This window comes from Peromyscus californicus, unplaced genomic scaffold (genome assembly GCF_007827085.1).
Source record: "Peromyscus californicus insignis strain IS unplaced genomic scaffold, ASM782708v3 Scaffold_4__1_contigs__length_199733344, whole genome shotgun sequence".
Lineage (NCBI taxonomy): Eukaryota > Metazoa > Chordata > Mammalia > Rodentia > Cricetidae > Peromyscus > Peromyscus californicus.
Window position 1 is genome coordinate 153,231,951 of NW_026294562.1, and position 25,334 is coordinate 153,257,284.

General features: G+C 48.0%; 1 protein-coding gene across 1 annotated transcript; it reads left to right on the forward strand.

Annotated features, from left to right (window-relative positions):
• Window positions 1-8,279: 8,279 nt before the first annotated feature.
• E2f8 (E2F transcription factor 8) lies at window positions 8,280-22,943 on the forward strand. Its single transcript, XM_052763108.1, has 12 exons — window positions 8,280-8,402; window positions 10,074-10,349; window positions 10,688-10,844; window positions 12,901-13,215; window positions 13,521-13,682; window positions 15,149-15,286; window positions 16,292-16,495; window positions 16,754-16,841; window positions 17,455-17,986; window positions 21,158-21,290; window positions 21,410-21,810; window positions 22,248-22,943. Exons 1-12 carry the CDS (start codon window positions 8,388-8,390, stop codon window positions 22,428-22,430), a joined length of 2,604 nt encoding a protein of 867 aa, XP_052619068.1. The 5' UTR covers window positions 8,280-8,387; the 3' UTR covers window positions 22,431-22,943.
• Window positions 22,944-25,334: the final 2,391 nt, after the last annotated feature.

Genomic DNA, 25,334 nt, shown 5'->3' on the forward strand with positions numbered 1-25,334 from the left:
AGCCCTCTTTTCTTCCTAGAGGAGGAGGCTAGCTGCTCCCTCCCTAGGTTCTAACCTCCAGGCACTTCTGTTGCCTCTGCAAAAATGGGGACTGAACCTCCACCTTCTCCAGAACGAGGGACCCAGCTGGCGCTGATGGGAAGTGCCTGTGGCCTTGCCTGCCACATGGGAGACAGCTCAGGAAACATCAGAGAACGCCTTAAAAATGCAGAATAGCAAAGAGGCTAAAGGCTGAAGCTCCCCTGCTCCGTGTCTGTTCATGTGCTGATGACTCAAGTTTTTCCCGGATCCTACCACCCATCGGCACTGTCACCCGCTTAAGCCTTACTGAAGCGCTTCCTCGGGTCAGAATGAAATAAGCCAGATCACAGCCTGGACCTGCAGGCAGAGTTGACAGCCACCCCTGCGGAATGAACGAATCTGCGAGTGTGGGTCGGGTCCTCTTCCCCCCTCCCTCTGGCAAAGCTTCCCCCTACATGCCTTCTATGATTTCTTGTAACCGAGTTTGAGGCGACAGTCCCACTGTGCTGACCAGTCATCCGGTGTATGTGAACTTCAAAGGCCTGTTGACACAGCTGCACACTCCTGAGCCGGGGCCCAGAACAGCCTGAAAGGTGGCTGCTGCCACTCCCTGAGAGCCCACCCAAGGGGACCAGTGCTCTACCCCAGCTCTCAAAGCACTATGGTTTAGCCACCAGGAATTCCATACAAGCAACCTACCTCACAGGACACTGGAATTTGGAAATTACAGACAAAAATCTTGACCAGATCCTTTTTTCCCCCCCTTTGTCACTGGAGATGTCTGCTCCCAGCTGAGGTCTCATTGCAGGCCATTACCCACTTGAGCCAAACAGCTGCTAGTTAAAAAAATGTCATGACACCAATGGATATGCCAAACTGCATGGGGAAAAGCCCAGGAGGCCTCAACCCTACACAAAGAAGTACAGGCAACTGAGTAAAGTGAGGAGAGAGAGAGAGAGAGGGGTGGCCCTCCTCAGGGAAGAGCACACCGATTGGTTGTCCGCCAAATGATCAGTCCTGAAACATGCATACAAGTAACATTAGGTGGACTCAACAGGTTATTTGGGGAATGTATATGTATTAACAAACACAAATATACATGTAATAACAGTTGATGGAAAAAGAGAACATGAATTTGAAGGAGAGCGGGGAGTAGTTATAGGGGAAGAAATCAAATTATAATCTCAAAAATAACCAAAAAAGAAATGTCATGAATGCCCTGAGGCATTTCTCTAAGGGCCAGAAAGCTGTCCACCTACAAAGCAGGGACGGACCCCGGTCGCTAGGCTTCAAAGCCTAGTGGGTTCTGGTTTCCAAGGGAGCCTGACACTGGCACAGAACTGAACAGGGTCCGGGGTTTCAAGTCATCAGGCCTCCTCATGTCACAAGGAGACAACCGCAGCTCAGAGGAATCGAAGACCACATGAACGCCAGCTTCTTCTGTGGAGCTAACGAGCTAGGAAGGAACTTGACCAGATTGCTGAGGTTATTTCCTTCTCATCAAACAGCAACTCAGTCTTCCAAACAGTGATTTTCCCCACGTGTCAGCCTGGCTCCCACACTACCGATGAAGCCCCTTTCACAGAGGAGGATGCTGGGGTGCAGAGTGATGAGCTTTCCTATGGTCCTAGGCCTGGTTGGGACTGAAGTAAGGGGGAGAGCAGGAGGTCTCTGGATCCTAAGCCATTTGGTGAGTAGTCACCGACTCCAACGCTATGGCCAGACTTAAACTTGAAGCATGGAAGTGTCTGTGTTCTGGGAGCAAGGGCAGACAGAACAAAGCCCAGGAGAGGACACTGACCAACACAAAAATGAGACAGGCAAGTCACAGCCCACTCACTGACTCCAGTCAGAACACATTATCTTCAAGTGCTCTTCAGGGGGTCTTTCTCAGGCGTTTCTAGGTGTTAAGTCTTTAAGATCCACAGTGTCCTAAAGCCTCTGGTTGTAAGGCTTTGAGACACTGGACGTCCCTCCCACAATGAGCACTGAGCTCAGGGCACCTGCAGCAGACCGAACAGGGAGGTGGGGAAGGGACAGAGGATGCAGAGACAGTCAATCAGAAGAAACCATTTCCTGGCCAAAGCTCCATGGACATGATCTATCTAGCTACCAGGAATCTCACTGTGGTGATTAGAACACGCAATAACAAAAACAAGCCCAGATATGCATGTGTATGGATTGTTTTGTTACGTAATCATATGGTGATACATAATAACTTTCTTTAAGTACTTTGTATATGTTAAACACTACTGTTTTTCAGGGATTAACTCATTTATTCCTCACGAGGCCCCTCCAGGGGTATATTTTAATTCCCCTTTTAGTGTATGTGGGGGGGGGAGTATGTCCACGCTAGTGCAAGTGCCCTTGGAAGCAGAAGCATTTGATCCCCTGGAGCTGGAGTTGTTGGGAATCGAACTCAGATCCTCAAGAGCAGTATGCGCTCTTAACTGTGGAGTCATCACTCCAGACCCACATCCTAACTTTTAACTCTTAAAGAGAGATGAGTGACTAGAAGATGCTTGCTTTCCAAAGGTGAGTCCCTCCTAAAGCAGCCACCCACAGTCTGGCACAGGTGGACCACGGCTTGCACAGTGACAGGAAGCCAGCCCAGCAAACATCTTTCTCTATCAATAAAAATTATGATTATTTTGGTGCTGGTTACTGAAACCACAGACAGCCTCATGTACGCCAGGCAAACACTCTGCCTCTGAGCTCTATCCTAGCCCAGTGGGTTGCTGTATATACTTCAACTAACACTAAAATGGTGACAGTTTATTCCAAAGATTGAATGTGTGATGAAGTGCAGCCTATTCCAAAAGCGCATGGGCAAACCCAGATGCTGCTAGTTCATCCCTGACTGTGGCCATGAGACCATCAATGTACTCCAACCAGTTTCCACATTGACAAACACTGTGGGCTTTCTCTGAACCTTTTCACTAGAAAGACCTTGAGTGTTCTGTCTCCAGAGGTAAGGTAGATCCTGTTCTGCTTACCCATATGACAAAGGGATACAATGAAGACTAAAACCCCACAACAGACCTGAGCATGTTGGGGCTAATAGTCAAATCAGATCTTCAAATTCATACCTAAAGGGTTATTCAGAAGAGCTTGGGAGTGAGCAGAGACCCGCTCAGGGCTCAGGAGTGAGCTGTTAAAGCTCTTGGGGACTGCCCATAACCTCATTTGGGAAGGGCCAAGATCATCGGAGCCTCCTCTCCCTCTGCAGCACCCAGCTCCAAGGCCAGAGAGAACACGCCCAATCTCGACAGTTTCATTTATGCCAATGTCAGCAACCACTTCAGGAGGGGTAGGGGCAGAGCCACCTTCAATGACTCAGAAGCCGCGATTCTGAAGAACTGACACAAGCAGTCGGTTTGTACAAAACAGATTCATAACCCTGGTAAGGAAAAGAGAAAGAGAGGGCGATGAGTAAGTGGAGCTGGCTTTAGTGCTGGGATCCCAGGAAAGCCAGTTCATCCGGAAGCTGGTACTGAACACAGGCCCCCAGCTCCAGAGCAAGAGGCACACATTCAGATACGTTTTAGGGACCGAGTAAGAAGCACCTAGCTAAGGTGCGTGCGAGCGCATGTGCCCTCTATTATTTTTAATTAGGGGGTCACTACGAGAGTCACATTTCTCACTTTATAGAGCACTCGGTGTGTGTTCACAATTGGACTTGACACAGCAGGTAATGAGATGAAAAAGAAAGCTCCCTCCCTACTTGGTGGGATAATATTCTAAGGTAGAACCTTAACCAACCAACATTCACCAAGCCCCTTCCTTGGGTCTGGCTCCTGGCTAGATGCTGGGGAGACCAAGTGAGGACAGAGTCCTCTTCCTTGCTCCCTGGGAGGACAGTGGGGTCAGAGAGAGGAGTCCATAGCAGAAAGGCAAGTACAGGGTTAGGGATTCTCACTTGACAGGATGTGAGGCATCTGCCCAGAAGCGATCCACACAGATGTTCCTCCCCACCAGGCTTTGAGGAAAAGCAGTCACTGGTTCATCTGGGAGGCCACTGGGTTCAGCGTTGACTGGGACGTTTTGTGTGTGGCCAGTCCTGACCTCTACTCCCTACAACCTGTACACATACTTCTGCAGTGTCCTGGAACTGGGAGAACTCTGTCCTTCCAACCTCCCGATGAGCTCAGGAGGACGTGACCTCAGTTCTGTAAGAGTTTTAGATTCTATGCACACTCTCACACAGTGACAGAATACAGACTCCAGTTCTGTAAAGGGGGCCTTGGTATTTTATCATGTTTCCTGGAGGTATTTTAGAAATGTAGAGGGCAGTAATTACTCAATGAACAGCAGTCATGGCAGCTGCTGCAACTGAGTCCCTAGCTGCAGATATGTGCCCAGGTAGCAAGTATAACAGGCAGGATTTCAGCCCTAGCTAGGTCAAGCTCTGGCCAAGCCGGCCAGCAAGGCCAGACCAGTGCCAGCTCTCCCATCTCCTGGGTCCCTTGCTCCTGTTCATTCTCTGAAACCCTTTCTGTTTGGGTCCTGACACCATTTACTCACAGAATAACCACCTTGCTCAAGGGACAGGGGAGGGCTGAGATCTGGTTGTGAACAGCTGTGGTGATTTGTACCCAGCAGCTGGTTTTGGGTGGATATGCCAATGCATATGACAAAGTCTAAATCCCAGTCTCCACAATGAGCCAGCTAGTCACCAAAGCAAACGGGGATGTGGGGGCTGTGTCTCAGAGCCCACCAATAGAAAAAAGGTTTTCCTTGGCCCCCTGGCCAGGGGGAGAGGGCTGCCGGCTCCTCTCACACCCATCGATGATCAGAAGGGACATCATTCAGAAACCCCAAAGGTTACCTTTGAATCTAGGGACCTCAGATGACACCCATCAACCCCCCCCCACCTTTGATATCTTTTTTCATAATACCTGATTTATTGTTGAATATGTTACCCAACTCTCTCAGTTGTGCAATCCAGAAGGATGACAGCAAAGTGGAAAAACTGGCCTAACTCAGTGAGATAGGGTCTATTATGCAACCCAGATGACCAGACACAAAAGCACAGAAATCTTGCATTATATAATAACTAGAAAAACATATTTGAAGGGAAAGTAAGAAGGATGACTTCAAGTTTGTCCTCTGACCCTTCATGTTGGAGCAGTAAGCATGAAAGTTTTCTGTAGTCATCTCTCCTTTATAATCATGCCTTACTTCAAATTGACACGCTAGATTTGTGTGCATGATGCTGAAGGTGAACCCTAGGGCCTTGGGTGTGTTAAGTAATCACTCTGCCGTGAGCTAAATCCTCAGATTCTTGCTTCCTTTTCAAAGTCTCATGACAGACAGGGTCATCAAGACTTCAAACCTCTTCATCCTGCTTCATGAGTCTGATTATAACTGACACGCCAGCCACCATTAAACAAAAATTACATTACCTTGCCTTTCCTCCTGTGTTGAGGGAGGACTTGAAATGGCTGTGACCTGGCCTACAAGTCACTGACTTTCCTGTCCTGAGAATTTTCTGAGGTAGTGCACTGGGATATATGAAGTGACACGGGGACCTGAGTTTTGATTCTGGCTCTCGATATAAATTGAACATCACTTAATCCTTTGGGGCTCTAAGCAGTGACGGTGAGAGGTTTGAGAGGTAACCTGGCAGACAGTGGCTCGGGCAGAAGCCCACATACTGCTTCTTGGTGATAGGTTTAAACTTCGACTCTGCTCTAAAAAAGTGTACCTGGGCTCAGTAAGATGCATTTGCTCTGTGAGCATCCTGCCCTGCCCCACAACGGGGCTTTACTTGACATCCACATCCGAGGCTACAGGCAGTCTGCCCCTTCTGCACAGCATCGGAGCATTTGGGTTCAATCCTGATCTTGGGGTTACTTGAGTGACCCCCCTGGCGCCTGCACTTCTGACAGCTACTAGAATTGAACAGAGACACAAAGATGTAACCAACTGTGTCTTGGAGGCCACCCTGTGTTTACCTTCCTCAGGAACCCTGGCTCGGTGTGCATTTCCTGCGCGCCGGGATCCCGAATCGGATCCCGCCCTAACCACCGGAGGAAAACACAGTATTTCGGTTGGAGTCAGCAATGGTTTTCGCTGATAGCCAAGCTCAGTGATGGAACTTAGACAGAATGGTCCCGAAGACACAAAATGAAAAGTGTGAAGAGCCCAAACCACAGTCTTAGATGGAAGCGGGTTAGGCGGCATGAGGCCCAGGCGACCCCAGGAGTGATGAGAAAAGGGGAAATGTTTTAAGGCAAAGGCGGGTGCAAAAAAAAAAAAAAAGAAAGAAAAGAAAAACCTTGGGCACGGGCAGCGCTGGGGCACAGGGCTTCGGTTTCCACTTTTGCAAAACGAGGATTTTGGGCAAGAGGGTCTCCTTTTAAGTTCCCTAGACCTGTACGACACACCAGGCTCGTAAAGGGAAAGAGGGAAAAGCGGGAAAAGCTAGGGAAGAGCAAAGAGAAGGGAAAGGAGGACGCGGGACGCTGGGGACGGGCTTGGCGGGTTTTCCGCGTCACTCCGCCTTCTTCCACACCTGCGTGTTCCGAGATCTGCCAGCGCCCCGCGCCCGTCAGCTTCGGACATCGAAGCTCCTTCCTCCTCACACGTTCTGGAAGCCATGGGGCAGAAGCGGAGCACAGTCACGCAGAGGGTGGCAGTGGGAAGGGTTCCGCTGGGGATCAGAGGGCAGGTGAGCAGACTCCAGGCTGCGCACCGGTTGACATGGCCCTAAGCTGAGGATGGCAGGGAGCCCGCGTGCCCTTGCCAGCCAACCCTGGACAAGCCAAATTTCGTCCCCCAACTTCGATCTCGGATAAAGGGTGTTTGCAAAAAGAAAAAAAAAAGGCAAAGTTTTTGAGGACTTTTTCCCCAAGTCTGGCTGGAGGCGGGGTCGTAGGGCGGTGCCTACAGTCTGATTCGCCACGGCGGCGGTGCAGAGGCGCCGATTGGCGCGCGGGGCCCCCGGGCCGGGAGAGCGGGCGTGGGGGGAGGGGAGGCTCCGCGCCCGCGGGAGCGGCTCGCGCCGGGAGCGGGTTAATTTCAAATCGGGGGCTGGACTGCTCCGGGACGGCCACGCTCCCACGGCCCGCCCGCCGCCCCCCCCAGCCCCGGTCCCGGTGCCACCCCCGGGCACCCACCTCTGAGCGGTGGGGCTGAGCGAGTCACCCTGAGACGCACGGGCTCCCGGAACCGGCGGGGACGCGTAGCCAGGAGCCCGGGCCGCCCCGAGCCGCCAGCCCCGGAGGAGGATTGACAGGTGAGCGGGGAGCTGACTGGCGCGGCGGGATTGCGGGATCCCGGGCGGGGTAGGGTGAAGGCGGCCGTTTCCCGCCTCCCGCCCAGCCGGGGCTCGTGGGGAGGAGCCGAGCTCCCGCGCAGAGGGCGGGGGAGGGGCTCGTCCGCGCTCCAGCCCCGCGCACTCTGGGGCGGCGCCAGCCACGGTTCTCTTTTCCGCGCCAAATTTTTAAATCGAAGGCGGAAGGTCCGGCCCCGCCCTGGGGGCCTCTAGCCAATCGCAGGCCTGCAGAGGGCTTTCTGATTGGCTGGGAGCCGTCGCCCTGGAAACCGTGTGATGCTGTCTGGCGGCTCCCGGGGGCGGTGTAGTTTCGGGGAGGAGGAGCTAGTGCCTGCGCCCGGCGGGAAGCGGACCACTGCAGGGTACTGTACCTGGCTGGGAGCACAACCTACTGTGCGTCTGTGCATCGCGGTGATCTAGGCACCTAGGGAGACCACCCCCGCCAACTCCCGCGTATTGAAAGAAGTCTAAAAGAGAGGGTCCAAATCCCAAAGCTCTCTGTCAATGCCCCATCGTGCGTTTAGAGCGCAAAGGCTGAATTGGAGGATTGCTCTCAGTCCATTCACGAAGTCCTCCTTTCTGAGCCTGTGCACGTGTGTGTCAGGCGAAAAACTTCAGCATCTCCCCCGATGCAGGCTCGGTGTGTGCTCAGTCGGTACCCGGGCTCGCACGCTCCGTCTGCAGCCCGGATCAGTGCACAGGTGGGTGCTTGTTACAGCTATTTTTGAGCGTGAGAGAGGACTGTCACTGCAGATTCTGTGTTTGCTTGAAGTCTCGTGACAGGAGATGGGTTTGATGGAGGAATTTACTGCTGTCTGTTGGCGCGGTCTGCCTAGAGGTGCGGTCTTTGCTCGAGGGGACAAATATAAACCTGATTTGTCATTTTTCGTTTCTTTGTTTCCGGGGCCTCTTGTGTGCGTGAATGCATTTTCAGCAGATCTTATTTCTCTCTCTTCCCTTTTTTTCTTTTAAGGATATTAAAAAACTTTAACAGGATCGATTGGACTACTTGAACCCTTCGAATTTGGGGAGGAACTTCAGATTTTTCGTTTCTAAAGACACACTAAATGTATGAGAAATTGACAAAATGGAGAACCAAAAGGTATTTTCAAAGTTCAGTCCACACTGTTGCGGTGTCACGCTTGAGTTTTTCCTTTAATAGTGCCCTGAATGTTGTCCCTTTTTGGTTGACTGTTACAGAAATCCAGAAGGAAATTTTACTTTTTGAAGAGGAGTAGGGCTGTCCAGGGTTAAATTAATCTTCCTGTTTCGATAGTTTAGTGTAAGTTTCACATGCACAGGGGGAGGTATTTTTTAATACTTTAAGAAAATAGCATTTATATGTTGTATTACAACCTTTGCGTGAACCATTGGAACTTGGAAAGGACATAATTTGATATTGACTTTCTTTGTAAGATAACATTCTAAATTGTCAGTCTTTTAAATTGCTGGGCCTGAAAATGCTGTGTATGATAAATGTTCTGTAAAATTACAGAAGACTTTGACAGTAGGGTCGTGTAGATTGGTGTTCCTTTTTTTTTTTTTTTTTTAAGTGAACTTACATACATTTCCCCGAAGATTTTAGATGTTAGTTAAATCCTGTTCCTGGCATTGTTCACTGAAACTCCCACCCTTGGGTCAGCATCTCTTGAGGGCACCATACTGAACTGAGGAAATTCAGGTACTAGCCCCCGTGTGACCTCTGTCGCCCCTGGTGTCCTCCTCTGCTAAGTAGCAATGCCAGATTCAGCAGAAATACACACTGGAAAGCGTTTGACAAGGCCTTAGTCGCAGTCATGTAGTATAGGGGTTGTTAACCCCTGTTCCTAACGTTCCCGAGGGAACAGTGGGTGACTCTGTTCTCTGAGTCATTGCCTTCCAAGTATTTTCTTTTTTAAGAATGGTGCGGTCCCCACAGTAAAAAAAAAAAAAAAACTCAGTCTCCACTAGCCTTATAAACTGCTAGTAACTTACCCCTGTGTCTCCCAAGCAGGAACTAACTCTAAGGCCTTAATGGCTGATTTTCCTTACCTCGGCCCCATTTTCTGTATCTGTGCCTCAAGAGTCGATGTTGAAAGCAGATTTTTTTTTTTCCTGGTCAAAAGTCTTGCTGGTAGGCATGAGGCCCTTCCTGATAAGTACAGCCATAAGGGCACCCTCACCTTCCCTGCTTGGTTCTGTTCCTGGTCAGTGATGTGTTAGTGAGCACTCACTGCATATAGCCACTCCGCTGGGTGGAGAATGGTTTTGGTCCTGAAGGCCTTTACTTGACATGAGTAGAGGCTGCTTCTAGGAATTTAGGTCACTTAGAGGGATCACAGTTCTGTTAAGGAAAGGGTGTGAGCGCTAAGCTAGCTTTACAATTCTCCTATTTCAAAATAAAATTTAAAAGCAAAGCCTGTAGTTAAAGTTATTTATTTAATTCTTGGATCGCGGGGTGAAGACATTTAGATACATGGCTTCTGCCAAATTAAAAGTGGGAAGTTTAATTATTAAAATGGACAGTAGCAGCGAGGTATAGTGGTACTGCCTTAATCACAACACACTAGAGGCTGAGGCAGGAGGATTATAAATTCAAGGTCAGCTTATTGCTGTATAGTAAGTTCCAGACTGGTTGGGCATGAGCCCTTGTCTCAAACGAAAAAGGAAATTGCTGTCAAGCGATGATTGGAATATACTTAATTTAACCTACTTGAGTCGATTTCAAAGTCAGGAAGTTCTCTAATAGGTTCCATTTTACAATGAACTCAGCTCTTACTTCCTTCTAAACCAGGAAAACCTCTTTTCTGAGCCACATAAAAGGGGACTGATGAAAAGCCCCCTGCACGAGTCCTCGAAGGCCAACATAGTATTGGCTGAGATCCAACCTGATGTGGGCCCTTTAACCACGCCAACCAAGCCCAAGGAAGTTTGCCAAGGAGAGCCATGGACACCCACAGCCAACCTGAAAATGCTTATCAGTGCCGTGAGCCCAGAGATCAGAAGCCGAGATCAGAAAAGGGGGCTATCTGACAACTGTGGATTACCTGAAGCTAGAGACTGCTTGCATGTAGGTTTGCAAGGGATTGAATGTCAGCTGGGGGCTTGTTGGGAGAGGGGAGGTGAATATGGAGGGTCAAGCAGTCAAGAGCCACTGGAAGCCTGCTGTTGACCTGCTGAGCACAGAAAGAGTTTGTGCTCTTGGAGTACAGCGTTGGGAATTCTGGACCGTATGAGTGATCTTCATCCCAGGCTTCCCTTTAAGACCATCCTTATTCCATCCCTGACCTTGCAGTGGTCCAAGCTGTGTGTGTGGGTAAGAGGTGTTAGTCATCTAGCCCAGATGTCCCCAATAAATCTGTCAAACTTTATTTTAGAATGAGACATTATTTACCTTTTCCTCTGTAGGAACACTTATCTGGAGACGAATTTGAGAAATCCCAGCCGAGTCGAAAAGAGAAAAGCTTGGGTTTGCTGTGCCACAAATTCCTAGCGCGGTACCCTAAGTACCCCAACCCTGCTGTGAATAACGACATCTGCCTGGATGAGGTGGCCGAAGAGCTCAGTAAGTATGGTTGCCAGAATGGCTAATAACTATAGCAGCTCTGTGGACTTACCTCTTTTGGATCTGAGCTCACGTAGTCACATTATCACAGATTCACATAAGGCCATGTGGAAAGTTAGATGTCTCACAAATGGCAATGGACAGTGTTTCCGGGTTCAGGTTTTCTCTGAAGCTGTACAGGAAGGAAGTAGCTGTGACTGACCTTCACCTTGGCCCTGTCCTTGAGGAGCCAGCGTATCCATAACCACACAGAGAGATGGCTTCTGTGACTCTGATTCTCAGCCACTTGAGACTGGGAATGGGGTGGTTTGGGGTTATTTTGTCTTTGGCAAAAACTATGGGTGTTCTCCCCTTTGCTGCAGTGTGTAGACCTGATTCTAGAGCTAAAAAGGAGTCTGACGGATAAAGGGTATCTTTGTGTGTGTGTGTGTGTGTGTGTGTGTGTGTGTGTGTGTGTGTGTGTGTGCGTGTGTGTGTTCCTGTGTGTGCACAGGGCCAGAGGTCGGCTTTGGGTGTCTCAGGAGCCATCCACCTTGGTTTCTGAGAATGGGTTTCACTGGGATCTGGCACTCACCAGTTAAAGGAGGTTGGGTTTTCTGTTGGGTGCTGGGTGGGGGGGGGCATCACACTCAGGCTAGCACTTTCCCAGTGGGAGCCTTCTCCCCAGCCTGAAAGGACCTGAATAAGGACAGTGTTTTAATGTGTAGCTAGCTGTCACCCCATGAATGAAAAGATTACCTTTCTAAGCAGGAACATTAATTCATGATTTAAGACTGTGCTGTTTGGATCCATCTGCTCTTCACTACACTCCATCTGGCATGTGCGTGTGTGTACTTTTTGACCTAGCAATAGGAGCTTGTATAGATCCATGAACAAAAAGGGCAAAATTCCCTTTTCAGTAGAACAGTGGTTACAGAGCAACTGGTAGAAACTGACCATGTGTGTCAGGCGATGCATGCTACAGAAAAGGAGGGGGATGTCTAGAACATCGTGAAAGGACCAGGTGTGTGGGAGCGGTGCTTTCTGACAAACTAAGGGCTCAGATCAGGCCTTGCTGGGAAGCTGATGTCCAGGGCTTGAAAGAAGAGAGGCCTATGAGGACATCAGGGAGAATGGTTCCTTGGGAAGGGACAGCCCAGAACCCTTTATGCTCATTCTCACCTGGCAGTCGCCAGGAACAGCAAGAGGCCACTAGGGGGTGCTCTATCCAGCAAGGATAGATTCTGTCCAGTATTGAAGTCGAAACCAACAGTGAAGGTAAATTTCTGAAATAAGGCGAATCCCACCATGCAGAACACTGAAACCCCCTATGGATTTATAAAAGGCACAGCATTGCTTGTCTTACCATCACTGGTGGTAGGCAGAACATGGGCCAAATTAGACCCCAAAGAGATGTACCTTTCTGCTTTTTAATATACACTTTTAAGAAATGACATCATGGATTTTATACTTTTCTGAAATCTCAGCACTTTAAAAAGGAATGTGTGTGTGTGTGTGTGTGTGTGTGTGTGTGTGTGTGTGTGTGTGTGTGTGTGGTCTTGGAGACCAGAAAAGAATGGTGCTGGGAACTGAACTCTGGTCTTCTGATAGAACAGCAAGCACTCTTAACCACTGAGCCATCTCTCCAGCCCCAAGTCTTAGCACTTTATGCCTGTGAATGATTATGGCAGGCAGGTGTGGGTACAACGAGGGGAATAAAGGAATGGGTTCAGAATTGTGGCAGTTAGACTATTAGAGGCCTGGCCTTGCCACTTCCGTGCTATCACTGAGGCAAGCCCAAGCTTCTGTATCCTCACAGTAAAGGGCTGGTGGACAATGGCCACCACACACATTAGAATATAATTGTCCTGAATGATGCAATGTACACCCCTCAGTAGATGGTGACTGTAATTTAAACAAGTTCATTTCTACCTGTGAGGGAGCCATGTCTTTTTTTTTTTTTTGCCTCCATGGTGCTTGTTGTGTGTATTATATTACTGTGTTATTCAGATGCACCTGTGTCAGACACACAGTGGAAGTCTGATCCCGGTAACACACCATCATGCATTCTTTGCAGATGTTGAACGTCGACGGATTTATGACATTGTGAATGTACTAGAGAGCTTGCACATGGTGAGCCGCCTTGCCAAAAACCGGTACACTTGGCACGGCCGACACAATCTCACCAAAACTCTCGGGACTCTGAAGAGCGTCGGGGAAGAGAACAAGTATGCTGAGCAGATCATGATGATCAAAAGGAAAGAATACGAACAAGAGTTTGACTTCATTAAGAGCTGTGGCATAGAGGACCACGTGATCAAGTCAAACACTGGCCAGAATGGGCATTCAGACATGTGTTTTGTAGAACTCCCTGGAGTGGAATTCCGGGCAGGTGAGAGGTGATGTCCCATGGTGCTTCTAAAAAAAATGCCGTGAAGACTGCTCTTCTGCAGCTACTGTGACTTGTTTTGGGGTTGGGTCTCTGGAGCCCAGTCTGGCCTTGAGTTTCTGATGGTCCACTTGTTCCCACTTTCCTAGTGCTGCGGTTTTGGGCGTATACCACCATGTCCACCCACCACTGCAGATTTTCCTGCTGGGAATGCCACGGCTGTCGGCTGGATGGCCCAGTGATGCTATTTTTAAGGCTTGTTGCTTCCCCTTGACTGTTAATTCTCTAATCCCCGTCCTTCTCTGAAGCTTCCGTAAACAGCCGCAAAGACAAGTCCTTACGAGTGATGAGCCAGAAGTTTGTGATGCTGTTCTTGGTGTCAACGCCTCAGATAGTAAGCCTGGAAATCGCTGCCAAGATTTTAATTGGGGAGGACCATGTGGAAGATCTGGATAAAAGCAAGTTTAAAAGTAAGTGTCACAGCTGCCCGGGAGGATTGGGATCCATTCGTGAACAACAAAGCTTCACCTACCGAGCAGATCTCTGGGTCCATGTCTATGTTCACTCTCCCCCGCAGTGGTGATGCTGTTGCCCCTGCTAACTGGTGGGATTCAGCAAGACAGACGTATAACCTTCTTACTGGTCCGACACTACGGCGCCATCTGATGCTGTAACTCTGTCCCCATTTTACACGGTAGACACTCCCAGGACTTAAATGAGCAATCAGTTGTAAAATAGGTCCAGCTCCTAGATCTCATCTCTCCACTAATACTGATAAGTGACGGCATCAATAATTCCCACTAAATTGTCCCCTGATGGTGCTGTAGTGCAGATGGCTTGAAACAGCTCTGGCCAGATGGCTTCTCTGAATTTAGCTGGTTCCTAACCAGCTCTGTCCCTATGGTTATGCAGACATTGTAGAAACCTGCACAGGAAAAAGGTGTGGAGGAAAGAGCCGAGCAGACAAGAGCAACCTTCCACACGCTTGTCTCCCTTGGAGGATAACCCAGACATGAGCTAATGGGGGGATCCAGCTGTCTGTAAGGCACAGCTGGCCGGAGGTGCCACATTCTATAAAGTGGCACTAGCCTATAGAAGTTAAGTCCAGATATCCCTGGGTTGATAGTGCATCTACAAGACAGAATTAAGGAGAGAGTAAGGCAGCACTTATGGCAGCGCTTGGGAAAAGTACAGTTTGAGGAAACACGTTCTGATACTACTGCCAACCAGTTGATGCTTTTCTGAGTCGCCAGATGCTTTTCCGCTCGACACTGCCATTGGTCCATCGGTCATAGCCCTGGAAGCTATTCATGTGTCATTTGCCGAATCCTTGGGGAAAGCAGAACCTTCTGACAGGGCCGTGAAGCAGGAGAGTCAGCTCGTAACTCTGTCCTGTGAACACTGACATAAAGGCAGACTTGTTAATGCAAAGCTTTTCAAGATAAGTGAGGTGTGTAGAGTGAATAGATCTGTGCTTTGCATATTTTGCAAGGATAGTGTATATGTTTGTGGTGATACAGAACTTTGCGAGTTTATGATACTATATGAATCTTGTTATGAACTGCCGTGGGTGGACAAGCCATGCTTTGTCCACTGCTGCCCTGTTTCTGTTTCTTCCTATTCTGACTCATTAGAAAACATGTAGGAACGTGACTTTTTATAAACAGCATCATCTCATTGAGTCACTTCCAACTGTAACCTGTACCACTGTCCTTTCAAAATTCAGGACCAGCAGTGACTGCTGAAATATTTAAAACTCCTTTTTTGTTTTAATTCAAGCGGTGTTAGAATAACTCGAAAGAAGTCGGGAGGGGAGTCCCTGCCTGATGCTGGCAGGATAGCTCTTGAATACACCTGACTTTCTCAGGAAGCAAAAAATCTTTGTGATCTTTCATTATTCTATTTAATGCTATTCATGCCTCTTTTTTTTCCCCAGCAAAAATTAGGAGGTTGTATGATATTGCTAATGTTCTGAGTAGCCTGGATCTCATCAAGAAAGTCCATGTTACAGAAGAAAGAGGTCGGAAGCCAGCTTTTAAATGGACAGGCCCAGAAATCAGCCCAAATACTAGTGGTGTGTATGGGGTTTTGTTTTTTTCTTTCATTTGTTGTTTCTTTTTTTAATTTAGAGGACTCTCTCCTCTCCTTCCTACTAGCCCCACCCATGGGAAGACCATATGTAGATGATTGGAAAAGCAGTTCACTCATAAAGGAAGTTGGCTGCTCTGACTTTGGACACTCCCAGAGAGAGGTCCTTTGGTGCAGGAATTTGGAATGGAGGCTCTGGAGCCATAGTGACAGCTGCATAACCCAGGCCCACCATTTTTGTAAGAGTGTATCCTTAGCCAGTGTCTTCTGTGACCGTGCTCTCAAATTCATCATGGAAGGCATTTCTTGAGAGGGACTGCCCAAGTGGAGCAGGCATGAAAGTCACCACCTTCCACCAGCCCTAACCCTCCCATGATGAGGAAATCAACAAGAATTTATACATCACCAAGAGAGGAAAATCAATAGTGAATGCACACTGGCATTTCTCTGGTTATGAGATATAGTCCACTCTCCATATCCACAGGTTTCATATTGAAGGGGTCATCTGTGAAATGGAAATATTTTTTGGTCTGTACCAGACATGTACAAATGATTTCTGGTCACTGTCCCCTAAACAATGTCATGTGACAACCATGGGCGTTATAGTAGGTATTTCAAGTAACTAAGAGATGATTTAGCGTAGACAGGAGGATGTGGTTAGCTTCCATGCATGCATATGCCATTGCATGTAAGGGATTTGAGCTTCGGCAGCTTTTGGCCCATAGGAGGGATTCTGGAACGAGTCCTCCTCAGATGTGGAGGGCCAACTGTGCACCGCGGCGTCAGAGATGCGGCATTGAAATACTGTCTCTAAAGTCACTGAAAAAGACTGAGGTTCCAGATACATAGGGTTTAGAGCAGGTGTACACAGTGGGTGCTCTATGCTGTTACCTTTTGCCCCTGACATGGTTTTAGAGCTGCATTTTGATTTCCTCTGTTAGAAGGAAGCAAGATCAACTAGGCTCTAACACACTGGCCATTTCCATTTCAGGCTCCAGCCCAGTCACGCCGCTTACCGCCTCCTTCCTAGAGGTGGAACAGTCTGCGAAAGAGAACTGCGCCAAAAACCTGTTTTCTACACGGGGGAAACCCAGCTTCACTCGACACCCATCCCTTATCAAATTGGTCAAAAGTATAGAAAGTGATCGGAGAAAGATCAGTTCTGCTCCCAGCAGCCCTGTCAAGAGCAACAAAGGTATGTTTTCCTGGCAAGTCGGGACTCTGCTCAGGATTACTTTTGGTCTGCTTTCTTTTAGCCTGTTTGATCCCTCAGAAGCCTAACTTATATATGAATTGAGGGTCAAAAGCAGTTTGTGGGGCTTAACGTTTAACTGCTGTGCAGCTAGGGAGCAGATGGGTGCTTTCTGTTGCCTTGGCACCTGCTGCGTTCTCTCCCACGTGAACACTTCATCCTTAGCTTTGACCACCCTCCCTCTACTTTCTGTTTTGCCAGCTGAGAGTTGTCAAAATTCTCCACCCTTCCCAAACAAGATGGCTCAGCTCGCTGCAATTTGCAAGATGCAACTGGAAGAGCAGTCGAGGTAGGCTGGCACCGCAGCCAGAAGCAGGGTGGGTCGCCGTCTCCATGTGTCCTGTTAGAACTGGTCACTTTATGCAAAGATGAGCATCGCCCTTGGAAACTGGAGAGCTGGTCTTTAAAATATCTGTCCTCAGTCTTTAAAAACAAAAGACTGCCACTATTTTCATAAAAGTGTGGCTTTAACCTGGGGCAAAAGTAGTAGAATGCAGGGGTTGGGAGATGGTTTGGTGGGTAAGGTGCCTACTGCTCAAACATGAGGACCTGGGCTTAGATCCCTAATGCCCACACAAAAGGCCAGGTACGGCAGCACCCATTTTCAATCGCAAAGTGAAGGTATGGCCACTGGAGGCTCCTCCTGGAGCTCACTGGCTGGCCACCTCAGCTAAATAGATAGCAGCACCCATCTTTAATCCCAGTATGGCGTTACACCCACTGAAGGATCCCTGTAGCTCCCTGGCTGGCTGGCCCAGCTAAATTGATGAACTCCAGCCTCCCTGAAAAGGTGAAATGCACCGAGGGAGACATCTCGTTGTCATCCTCTGGCCTCTATACACATGCATGTTCACACACATGCAGATAGAATGTTCTATGACGTTTCCATAAATCTCTTCTAGTGAACCCAGGAAGAAAGTGAAAGTAAAGCTAGCAAGATCTGGGCACTACAAACCACTGGCCCCCCTGGACCCTGCAGTGAACACTGAGCTGGAGCTGCCTGCACCCTCCCTCATCCAGCCCCTGGGGGTGGTCCCCCTGATCCCGAGCCCGTTGTCATCTGCCGTGCCTGTGATCCTACCTCAGGCCCCTTCGGGCCCATCCTATGCCATCTACTTGCAACCCTCCCAAGCCCAAATGCTGACACCGCCCCACGGCCTGAACCCAGCCGTCTGCCCTGCCCACTCCTCTAATGCTACTGGATCCAAAGACCCTACAGATGGCCCCACTGAGAGGACCACCACAGACGCCACGAAGGCCGGTGCCTCCTGCAGACCCGGAAGCCTGCAGCCAGCACCAGAAAGGCAAGGTGCAAAGAACCGCAGCAAGGAGACAGCTGGAGAGCGAGGCACAAAGAGGACAAGCACCTTGGAGGACAGTGGCTCTGTGAAGAAACCTAAAGAGGACCTAAAAGCGCTTGAGAATGTCCCCACGGTGAGTACAGCCTCGGACGGCACTTTGAAGTTTTAGCCATCCCATGGCCGACTCCGCAAGAATTGGTGGCCTGTGAAGTTTGCCGAAGCACAGAGCCGTCTCTCAGAAGACAAAGAGTTGTCCCTTAACATCCCATATCCAAACGAGGCCCCAGACAGCTAATCCTCACATAGGGATGACGGCAGGGACATTTTTAAACCTACTGAGGAGGGACTGACTTGGTCTCTTTTTAAAGCCTCACAGGTGGCTGTCCCATACTGGAACACAAACACCTGTCATGAGAGTCATAAATAGTTTAAAAGCAGTTGTCACTGGAGGGCTACGTGGGCCTCCTATAACTCGTGCCTTCTGAGTCATTCCTCAGCGTTTGCTTGATGTCATGTACCTGGCATCTGTTGCCTAGAAGAGAATTTGCCCATCCCCCTTTTTACTATCTACCTCAGACTTAACACAATCCTTTCTGTGTAAGGGGAAAAGTCAAGCTGATCTTACCAACTCGAAGGTACAGTGGGTACATTGACTTCTAAAGATGTTGGCCCTCTAGGTGATTTTTTCCCCTTTAGGGGTAAGATTAGATCAGGTAAGAATGAGTGTTTATTGGACACCTAACCCGCACATCGGTATCATAGACACAGAAGTCTCACTTGACTTGCAGGACAGGGTACATGAAATACAGTATTATTAACAGATACAACTAAACACAGACGCAGAAGTTAATCTTTCCTTTGCCCTTGCTATTAAGTTATTTTATTTCTCCACATCTTGCTTTTCTTTATCTGTCATGAATTTATTCCTCCATAACTGCGCACCACCACCACCACCCCCGCCACTGCCTGCCATCTACTAGGTAAGAAAAAAATTGACCCAGATCAAGTCTAACCCAGCACCCACCTTTGATGGCAGTTGATTCTGTGTGCTCACCCCATGGCCATATTACAGTTGTTGTGGGATTAAGTGAACTTATTACATGAGGATATACACAAAGGGCTTTGTGATCCTTTTAGGACACCACATCAGCCGAATGGCATTATCTGGCACTGTGTTTGTTAAGGCAGCTTGAGTCTGTGGAATCTTCCCTGAGGATGGCCTCGTGGAAGCCATTCATATTATCCGAGGTCTCGTGTGCTCTTCTTTTGCACTTCATGTACATGCTGGGAGGAAATGGCAAGGCCCTGGCTTGATTTTGTATTCTGGAAGGGCCATAACGTCTCTGGGCCAGTGTGTGTAATTTTGCAATGGTTTCCTGGTGTTCCCTGGTTAACCCAGATCAGAGTTTTTTTAGGTTTTCTGTTTCCGCGAGTTCCCATCTCTGTCGAGTTCATTTTGACTCTTCTTCAGCGAGGGCTGAACAGTACAAAGAAAATGGTTCATGTCCTTAATTCGTTCAGTAAATATGTTCTGAGACCCCAGGCCTGTAGGGATGAAGAGACGGCAGTATTCAAATAAATGCAAACGTATCTAGAGTAGGTCATAAGGGCAGAGGAAACAAGGAGACAAATGATCAGTAGATAGAGGGGCTCAGAGGTTAGAAGAGATGATATTCAAGGGGAGAAACATCAAATTCATTCGTCTTGCTAACTTCAAAGAGTGGAATTATTATGGGCTAAAAGAATTGTAGTAGATGTAATTTGTTGAAATTGGCGCTTAATTATTTCAGGGTAATACAGGCTTTACTAAAGATCGGAATGAGTCAAGCCAGTAATCACAGCAACTTGTCCCATCAGAGAGGATGACTACTGTATTAGCAGCTCCGTGTAAAACACCCAAGCCCAGTGGTTAAAAGTTCTCTATCCCTGCAGCTTCCAAGGTGCCAATTCTCAATGACTTGGAACAGTACCAGGCACCTGAGAAACAGTTTAAATTTATCAGCTCTATGGGTTCTGAGTTCGCTGGCTCCCTAGGAAAAGACCGATCAAGAGCTAGGGATCAAAGTGTGGGCTGTTGTTTTGACAACGGAGAGAAAAGGAGGATGAAAGGAGGCCCCAGCTTCTAAGAGCTGCTTTTAGATTCCCCAGTCCCAGCATGGGGAGGGGAGAGCAGACTTCCGGGGGCTCTCCAGCCACCCACACACCCTTTGTGTTTGGGAAAGAGCGGTGATCTGATGGGGAGGGATCTACATCAACCCGACCACAGTGGAAGCTTGTGCCTATTGGCATCTGGGTCTCTAATAGGAACCAATCGGTGCTCTTTGCTGCCTGTCAGCTTGCTTTGAATGTGAGCAGACTGCTGGGTTTCATCAGAACAAAAAGTCCAAGGAAACGGTCTGCTTGTGCAATTCCTTAGTTCTAAATCGGGAGTCAGAAACCCGGACGACCAGCTAGCAAATGTGTTGGGTTCCCTAGGCCATGGGATCTCCACTGCACCCACTCAGCTCTGACCCTGTTTAGATACAATTATCCCTATGCAAAGGGTAGGGCCCATTCCAATGAAGCCTTTGCAAACAAAAAAGAAGAAGAAGAAGAAGAAGGTTGGGCATGGTCTAGGGCTCCTTTTACTAAATCAGTATTGCTTGAAACTTTTTCTTTGCATATTAGTCCCCCTTAATGGCCCACTAAAAACTTGGTTGCCAAATTGACTGGAAAGGCTACATGCAGTGTTCCCCCATTAGGTTACTAACAAGATCCATCATTGAAGTTTCAGAGTTCTTCAGAAAAGACGTTTTGTGTAAGTTTTTCCAAAGCCTGTTTGTCCATGATTCAAGTAGTGCCTGTTTACAATCCCCCAAGAAACAGCACTCTCTCTGAATACTCTTAGGGGAATACCAGCCTTCAAAATTAAATAAAGATCAATTCAGTAATGACCCAATAGGGTCATATGTGGTGTTTATCACTGATAAACTTTGCTCCGGGTAGTTCTCCATCATGTCAGGAAATCTGATTGCGGGGAACTGGGATGTCAGCGTGAGGATGACGTGCGGGCTGAGCCTACCCTTTTGCAGCCTCAGGTAATATATTCTGAGTTGAAAATGGTGGTCCACACAGGTCGTCTCAGCACTAGGGAGACTGAAGCAGGAGGACCCAGAATTCAAGGCCAGCCTGGGCTATCTGGCTGGACTGCCTATGGCCTAAACGACTCTTGAAAAATGACCAAGAGGTGGTTCTGGAAGGGGTACCTGACCCTGTTCTTCTTTTGGTGTGTGTGTGAAATAAATGTTTTCTCCTTATTTTGTAGACCCTGTTCCCATCAGGGTACCTAATCCCTCTCACCCAGTGCTCGCCCCTGGGGGCAGAATCCGTGTTGTCTAACACAGAAAACTCAGGTACACTTTCCCCAAACCACAGGATCTACGGCTCCCCAATTGCAGGTGAGTATACGCCAAATAACATTCAGACACAGCCAGACATGAGTTGGCCTGCAGTTCGCTGGTCAGTTCCCTGAACAAATGGCTGCTTTGAAGACTTAGCCCTGTCCCTTTTTTTCCAGGTGTTATCCCAATGGCATCGTCTGAACTCACCGCTGTGAATTTTCCCTCTTTTCATGTGACACCTTTGAAACTTATGGTCTCCCCAACGTCTGTGGCAGCCGTACCTGTGGGGAACAGCCCGGCTCTCAACTCAAGCCACCCTGTTCCTGCCCAGAACCCGAGCTCAGCCATTGTAAACTTTACCCTGCAGCACTTGGGACTCATCTCCCCCAGTGTGCAGATGTGTGCCAGCCCTGGGCCTGGAGCTGGCACAGTCCCTGTGTCCCCATGTGTTGAAGCAGCTAGTGTCATACCAGATAACTTGAGCTCTCGGCAAGGGAGGGCCACCAACCATGACTCACCAGTCCCGGGCCAGAGCCAACTAAATGGACAATCAGCTGCTGGGACAGGACTGCAACAGGTAAGAGTATTTACATTTAATTTAGATAGGCCTAACACTTGAAGATGACCTTGACATTTTGATCCTCCTGCTTCTGCCTCCCAAGTGCTGGCATTGCCATTTATTTTAAATATTGAATGATCTGTATCATAGGAGGCTCATGTTTCCTTCTTTGGAGAGGGAAGTATGACGGGGTGAATGACTGAAGGCAAACCTTCCTTCCAGACCCTAGAAGAATGGTCAAGAAATCCACATTACTGGGTTGTCATGAGGTTTTGTCTCCTCTTAGCAACAACAGTTGAGAGTTCAAAGGGACTTGAAGCTCCCCTTGTTGGTATCAAGATATATTAGTCTCCCAACATGCCACATATCAGTCATCCAGCCCTGTCTTGAGTGTGCTAGGGGGCATGAGTGGCCATAGGTCTGATAACTTTTTTTCCTTTGCTCTCTCCAATCAGCCTGTTCCTGTGACACCCAAAGGCTCCCAGTTGGTGGCTGAAAGTTTCTTCCGTACCCCGGGTGGACCAACCAAGCCTACCAGCTCACCCTACATGGATTTCGATGGTGCTAACAAAACCTCCCTAGGAACCCTCTTTGTCCCACAGCGTAAACTGGAAGTCTCAACTGAGGATGTCCACTGATTGACAGAAGATGGTGGTGTAATTTAATTTTCTAAAGAGCTATTTAATGAGAAAATGTACACACACAGATTGAGAGACCACCACCTTTGAAAATACTGTAAATACTTTGGGGTTTTACTCAATATCATAGCAGATATTTGTCATGCTTACATGTGTCACACACACACACACATACACACATACACAAATACATGCACACACATTTGTACAAGGCTAAATTCAGCCTTCAGTACTATAAAGTAAAATGTTGAACTAAGGTACATTAACTTCTAGGGGGGAAAGATTAATTTTTTTCACCTGTGCCTTTATTATTATGCAAAGTAACTTTATTACAGTTTACTTCCCTTTCAGTAAATGTTTGACTTACCTAACACAGCACCTGCTCAAAGTTTTCGCACAAAGGAAATGCTGTGTGGTGTATAATGTATTTTTACATAAGGAGGCCATAGCTCTATTTTTTGTAATTTCTTTAATCCTTTGCTGTTGCAGTCTGTCTTTTTGTAGAGTTTACAACCCTCCTCAATCAAGTCTATGAAAAAAATTATTTATAAAATTGATTTTTAATCATAAGTTGTTGAAATTAAAACTCTTCTAAAATGTAGTTAATATTTTCATTGGGCCACTGAGGGCACTCACTGTTGGGTGGAAATGACAACTTACCTAATCCAGAGGCAGTTTCTTGGGAAGAACTTTCTTGGGTACTCGGAGTTCATAGGAAGTTTCCACGTTCTCTCAGCTCTTTCCCCTACCATGGTCCTGAGCATTGCTGGAGTCGTGAACAACACGGCGTGGAGAGGCTGAGAGAGCAAATGGAAGGCAGGAGGAGCTGAGGCAACTAATCACAGATAGGCAAGATGGCAGATTTTCCTGTTGTCTTAGCCTTCTTCCTCTGCACTAGAGAATCAATGTAAGGAATTTCCTCTAAGAAACTTCATCTTTATTTTTATATCTGCAGAGCTTACAAATGATCCTGTTAAAAAAAAAAAAGGTCCCGCTTTTAAAGTACTTGAGTGCATACTTGAGAAAGATATAAATCCATAAAACATTTCCAGGTACTAGAGTTCCCACTGGTAGATATGGAGGAAACAGTTGTACAGAAGCCACTAGACTAACTGTATACACAGCACAGACACCAACCCAGACAGACAAGAGCTCTTAGAGGTGGGGCTTCTTAAATTGCCTTTGGCAGCCCATGTGGACAGGGTGCAAAGCAATGTTGTGATCTGTTCTTGTTAGCAACCGTCCATGTGAAGAACCTCCCTGGAAAAATCAGATACTCAGGAAGAAAAGAAATACGTTAGATGTCACGACCGCACTGGGAAGCTGGGAACCAAGTCTCCCAATTGTGTCACTCACGGACTTGTGGAGCTACCCCCTTGACCAACACCTGGTGTTCACACCCTTCTCCTTGAGTCTGGGCAGGTCCTGTGCCTTGCTTCCCACCGATAAGACAAACTGTAAAAGAATGGGGTGTGTCTAATTGTTTATATGATTATATCAGATTAGTTCACATCTTGAAACTTTTCTACTTGCTGGTTTGGAGGACTTATCTACAAGAGTCCAGCACTGCAAGGAAGTGTGGGCAGCCTCTTGGAACTAAAGGTAGCCAGCAACTAGCACAACCAGAAACAACTCTAGTTCTACCTGTAGCCACAAAGAACTGAATTCTGCCGACCACCTGGCTAGAGATCAGAGTATGAAGGGTCCCCAAAGGCCCATGTCTTGAATGCAGGTTTGGTCCCCAGTGCAGCAGTGTTCAGAGGTAGGGATCTCTAGCAGGTGGGCTAGAGTATGAATGATTAGACCATTGACAAATTCATAATTTGATGAAATACAAGGAACCTTAGGAGGTGGGGCCTAGTTAGAGAAAATAGCTCCCTGGGAGAAATGCAGTCCTTGAAAGGTACGTCTGGTCCTGGCCCCTTTTATAGTTCTTGCTTCAGGGCTACAATGCAGTGAGCAGCTTTGCATCAGACAGCCCCCCAAACAACGGTCAAATGGCCATATTGGGGACCTCTGAAGCTGCTAGTCACAATACCTTTCTATTTTTTTCTGAGATATTTTGTCACAAGATTATTCCATGGGGGAATCCTCAAACAGATCACAACCCCAACTGCTACCTTGGCTGAAGCCTTGAACACCGAGCAGAGGACCCTGGGCCATACCAGGCACCTGGAATACTGAAGTAGATAGCACATAGGTGCCATTTTAAGACACTAGCTTTGTGATAATTCTGTTGAACAGCAGTAGATATGTGCAGCCAGTGTTCATCAATATTCTCTTCCTGTCTGTCAGAGTATGCTTCATTGTTTGATAGTATTCACAGAAATGTGACTCCACAGACTTAGGGAATGTACTCCATTTCCTCAGCTGGGATCAACTTTCAAGATGCTAGGCACTACAGTAGTGAATACTTAGCCAAACAACAATTTCCTTTCCCAAACTGCCCTCCTCTCTCCCTCCCTATGCCCCTTGAGACAGGGTTTAATGTAGCCTATGCCGGCCTCAAACTCACTATGCAGAGGAAGACGACCTTGAACTATGACCCTCCTATTTCTAGTCTGGAGTGCTGTGATTACAGGCCTGTGTCTGCACTCCTGGTTTATGCAGCGCTAGGGATCGAACCAGGGCCTTGTGTTTGCTAAACCAGCACTCCACCCACTGAACTGGGTCCTCAGCTCATTTCTTAAGGAATTTTATTCCCATGGGGATGGAGCCCAGTGGGCCACAGCTGGAGGCCACTTCATGCCTACCAAGAGTGGCCCAGACATCCAGCCTCACCTGAACTGGAGTCGGGTGCTGTGCTTCCTTCCAACAGTCCCCTGGCCATCCTGACTCCTTTTTTGCAGCATGGCTCTAGTTTCTCAGCCTCGTTTTTGCACAAGCATCCACCTATGTGTAAAC

Excerpts from the sequence above, each read along its gene's own strand:
- E2f8 (XM_052763108.1), top strand. Across the intron at positions 13,683-15,148 it reads GGATAAAAGCAAGTTTAAAA|CAAAAATTAGGAGGTTGTAT; the intron begins GTAAGTGTCACA and ends TTTTTTCCCCAG. Across the intron at positions 15,287-16,291 it reads AATCAGCCCAAATACTAGTG|GCTCCAGCCCAGTCACGCCG; the intron begins GTGTGTATGGGG and ends TTTCCATTTCAG.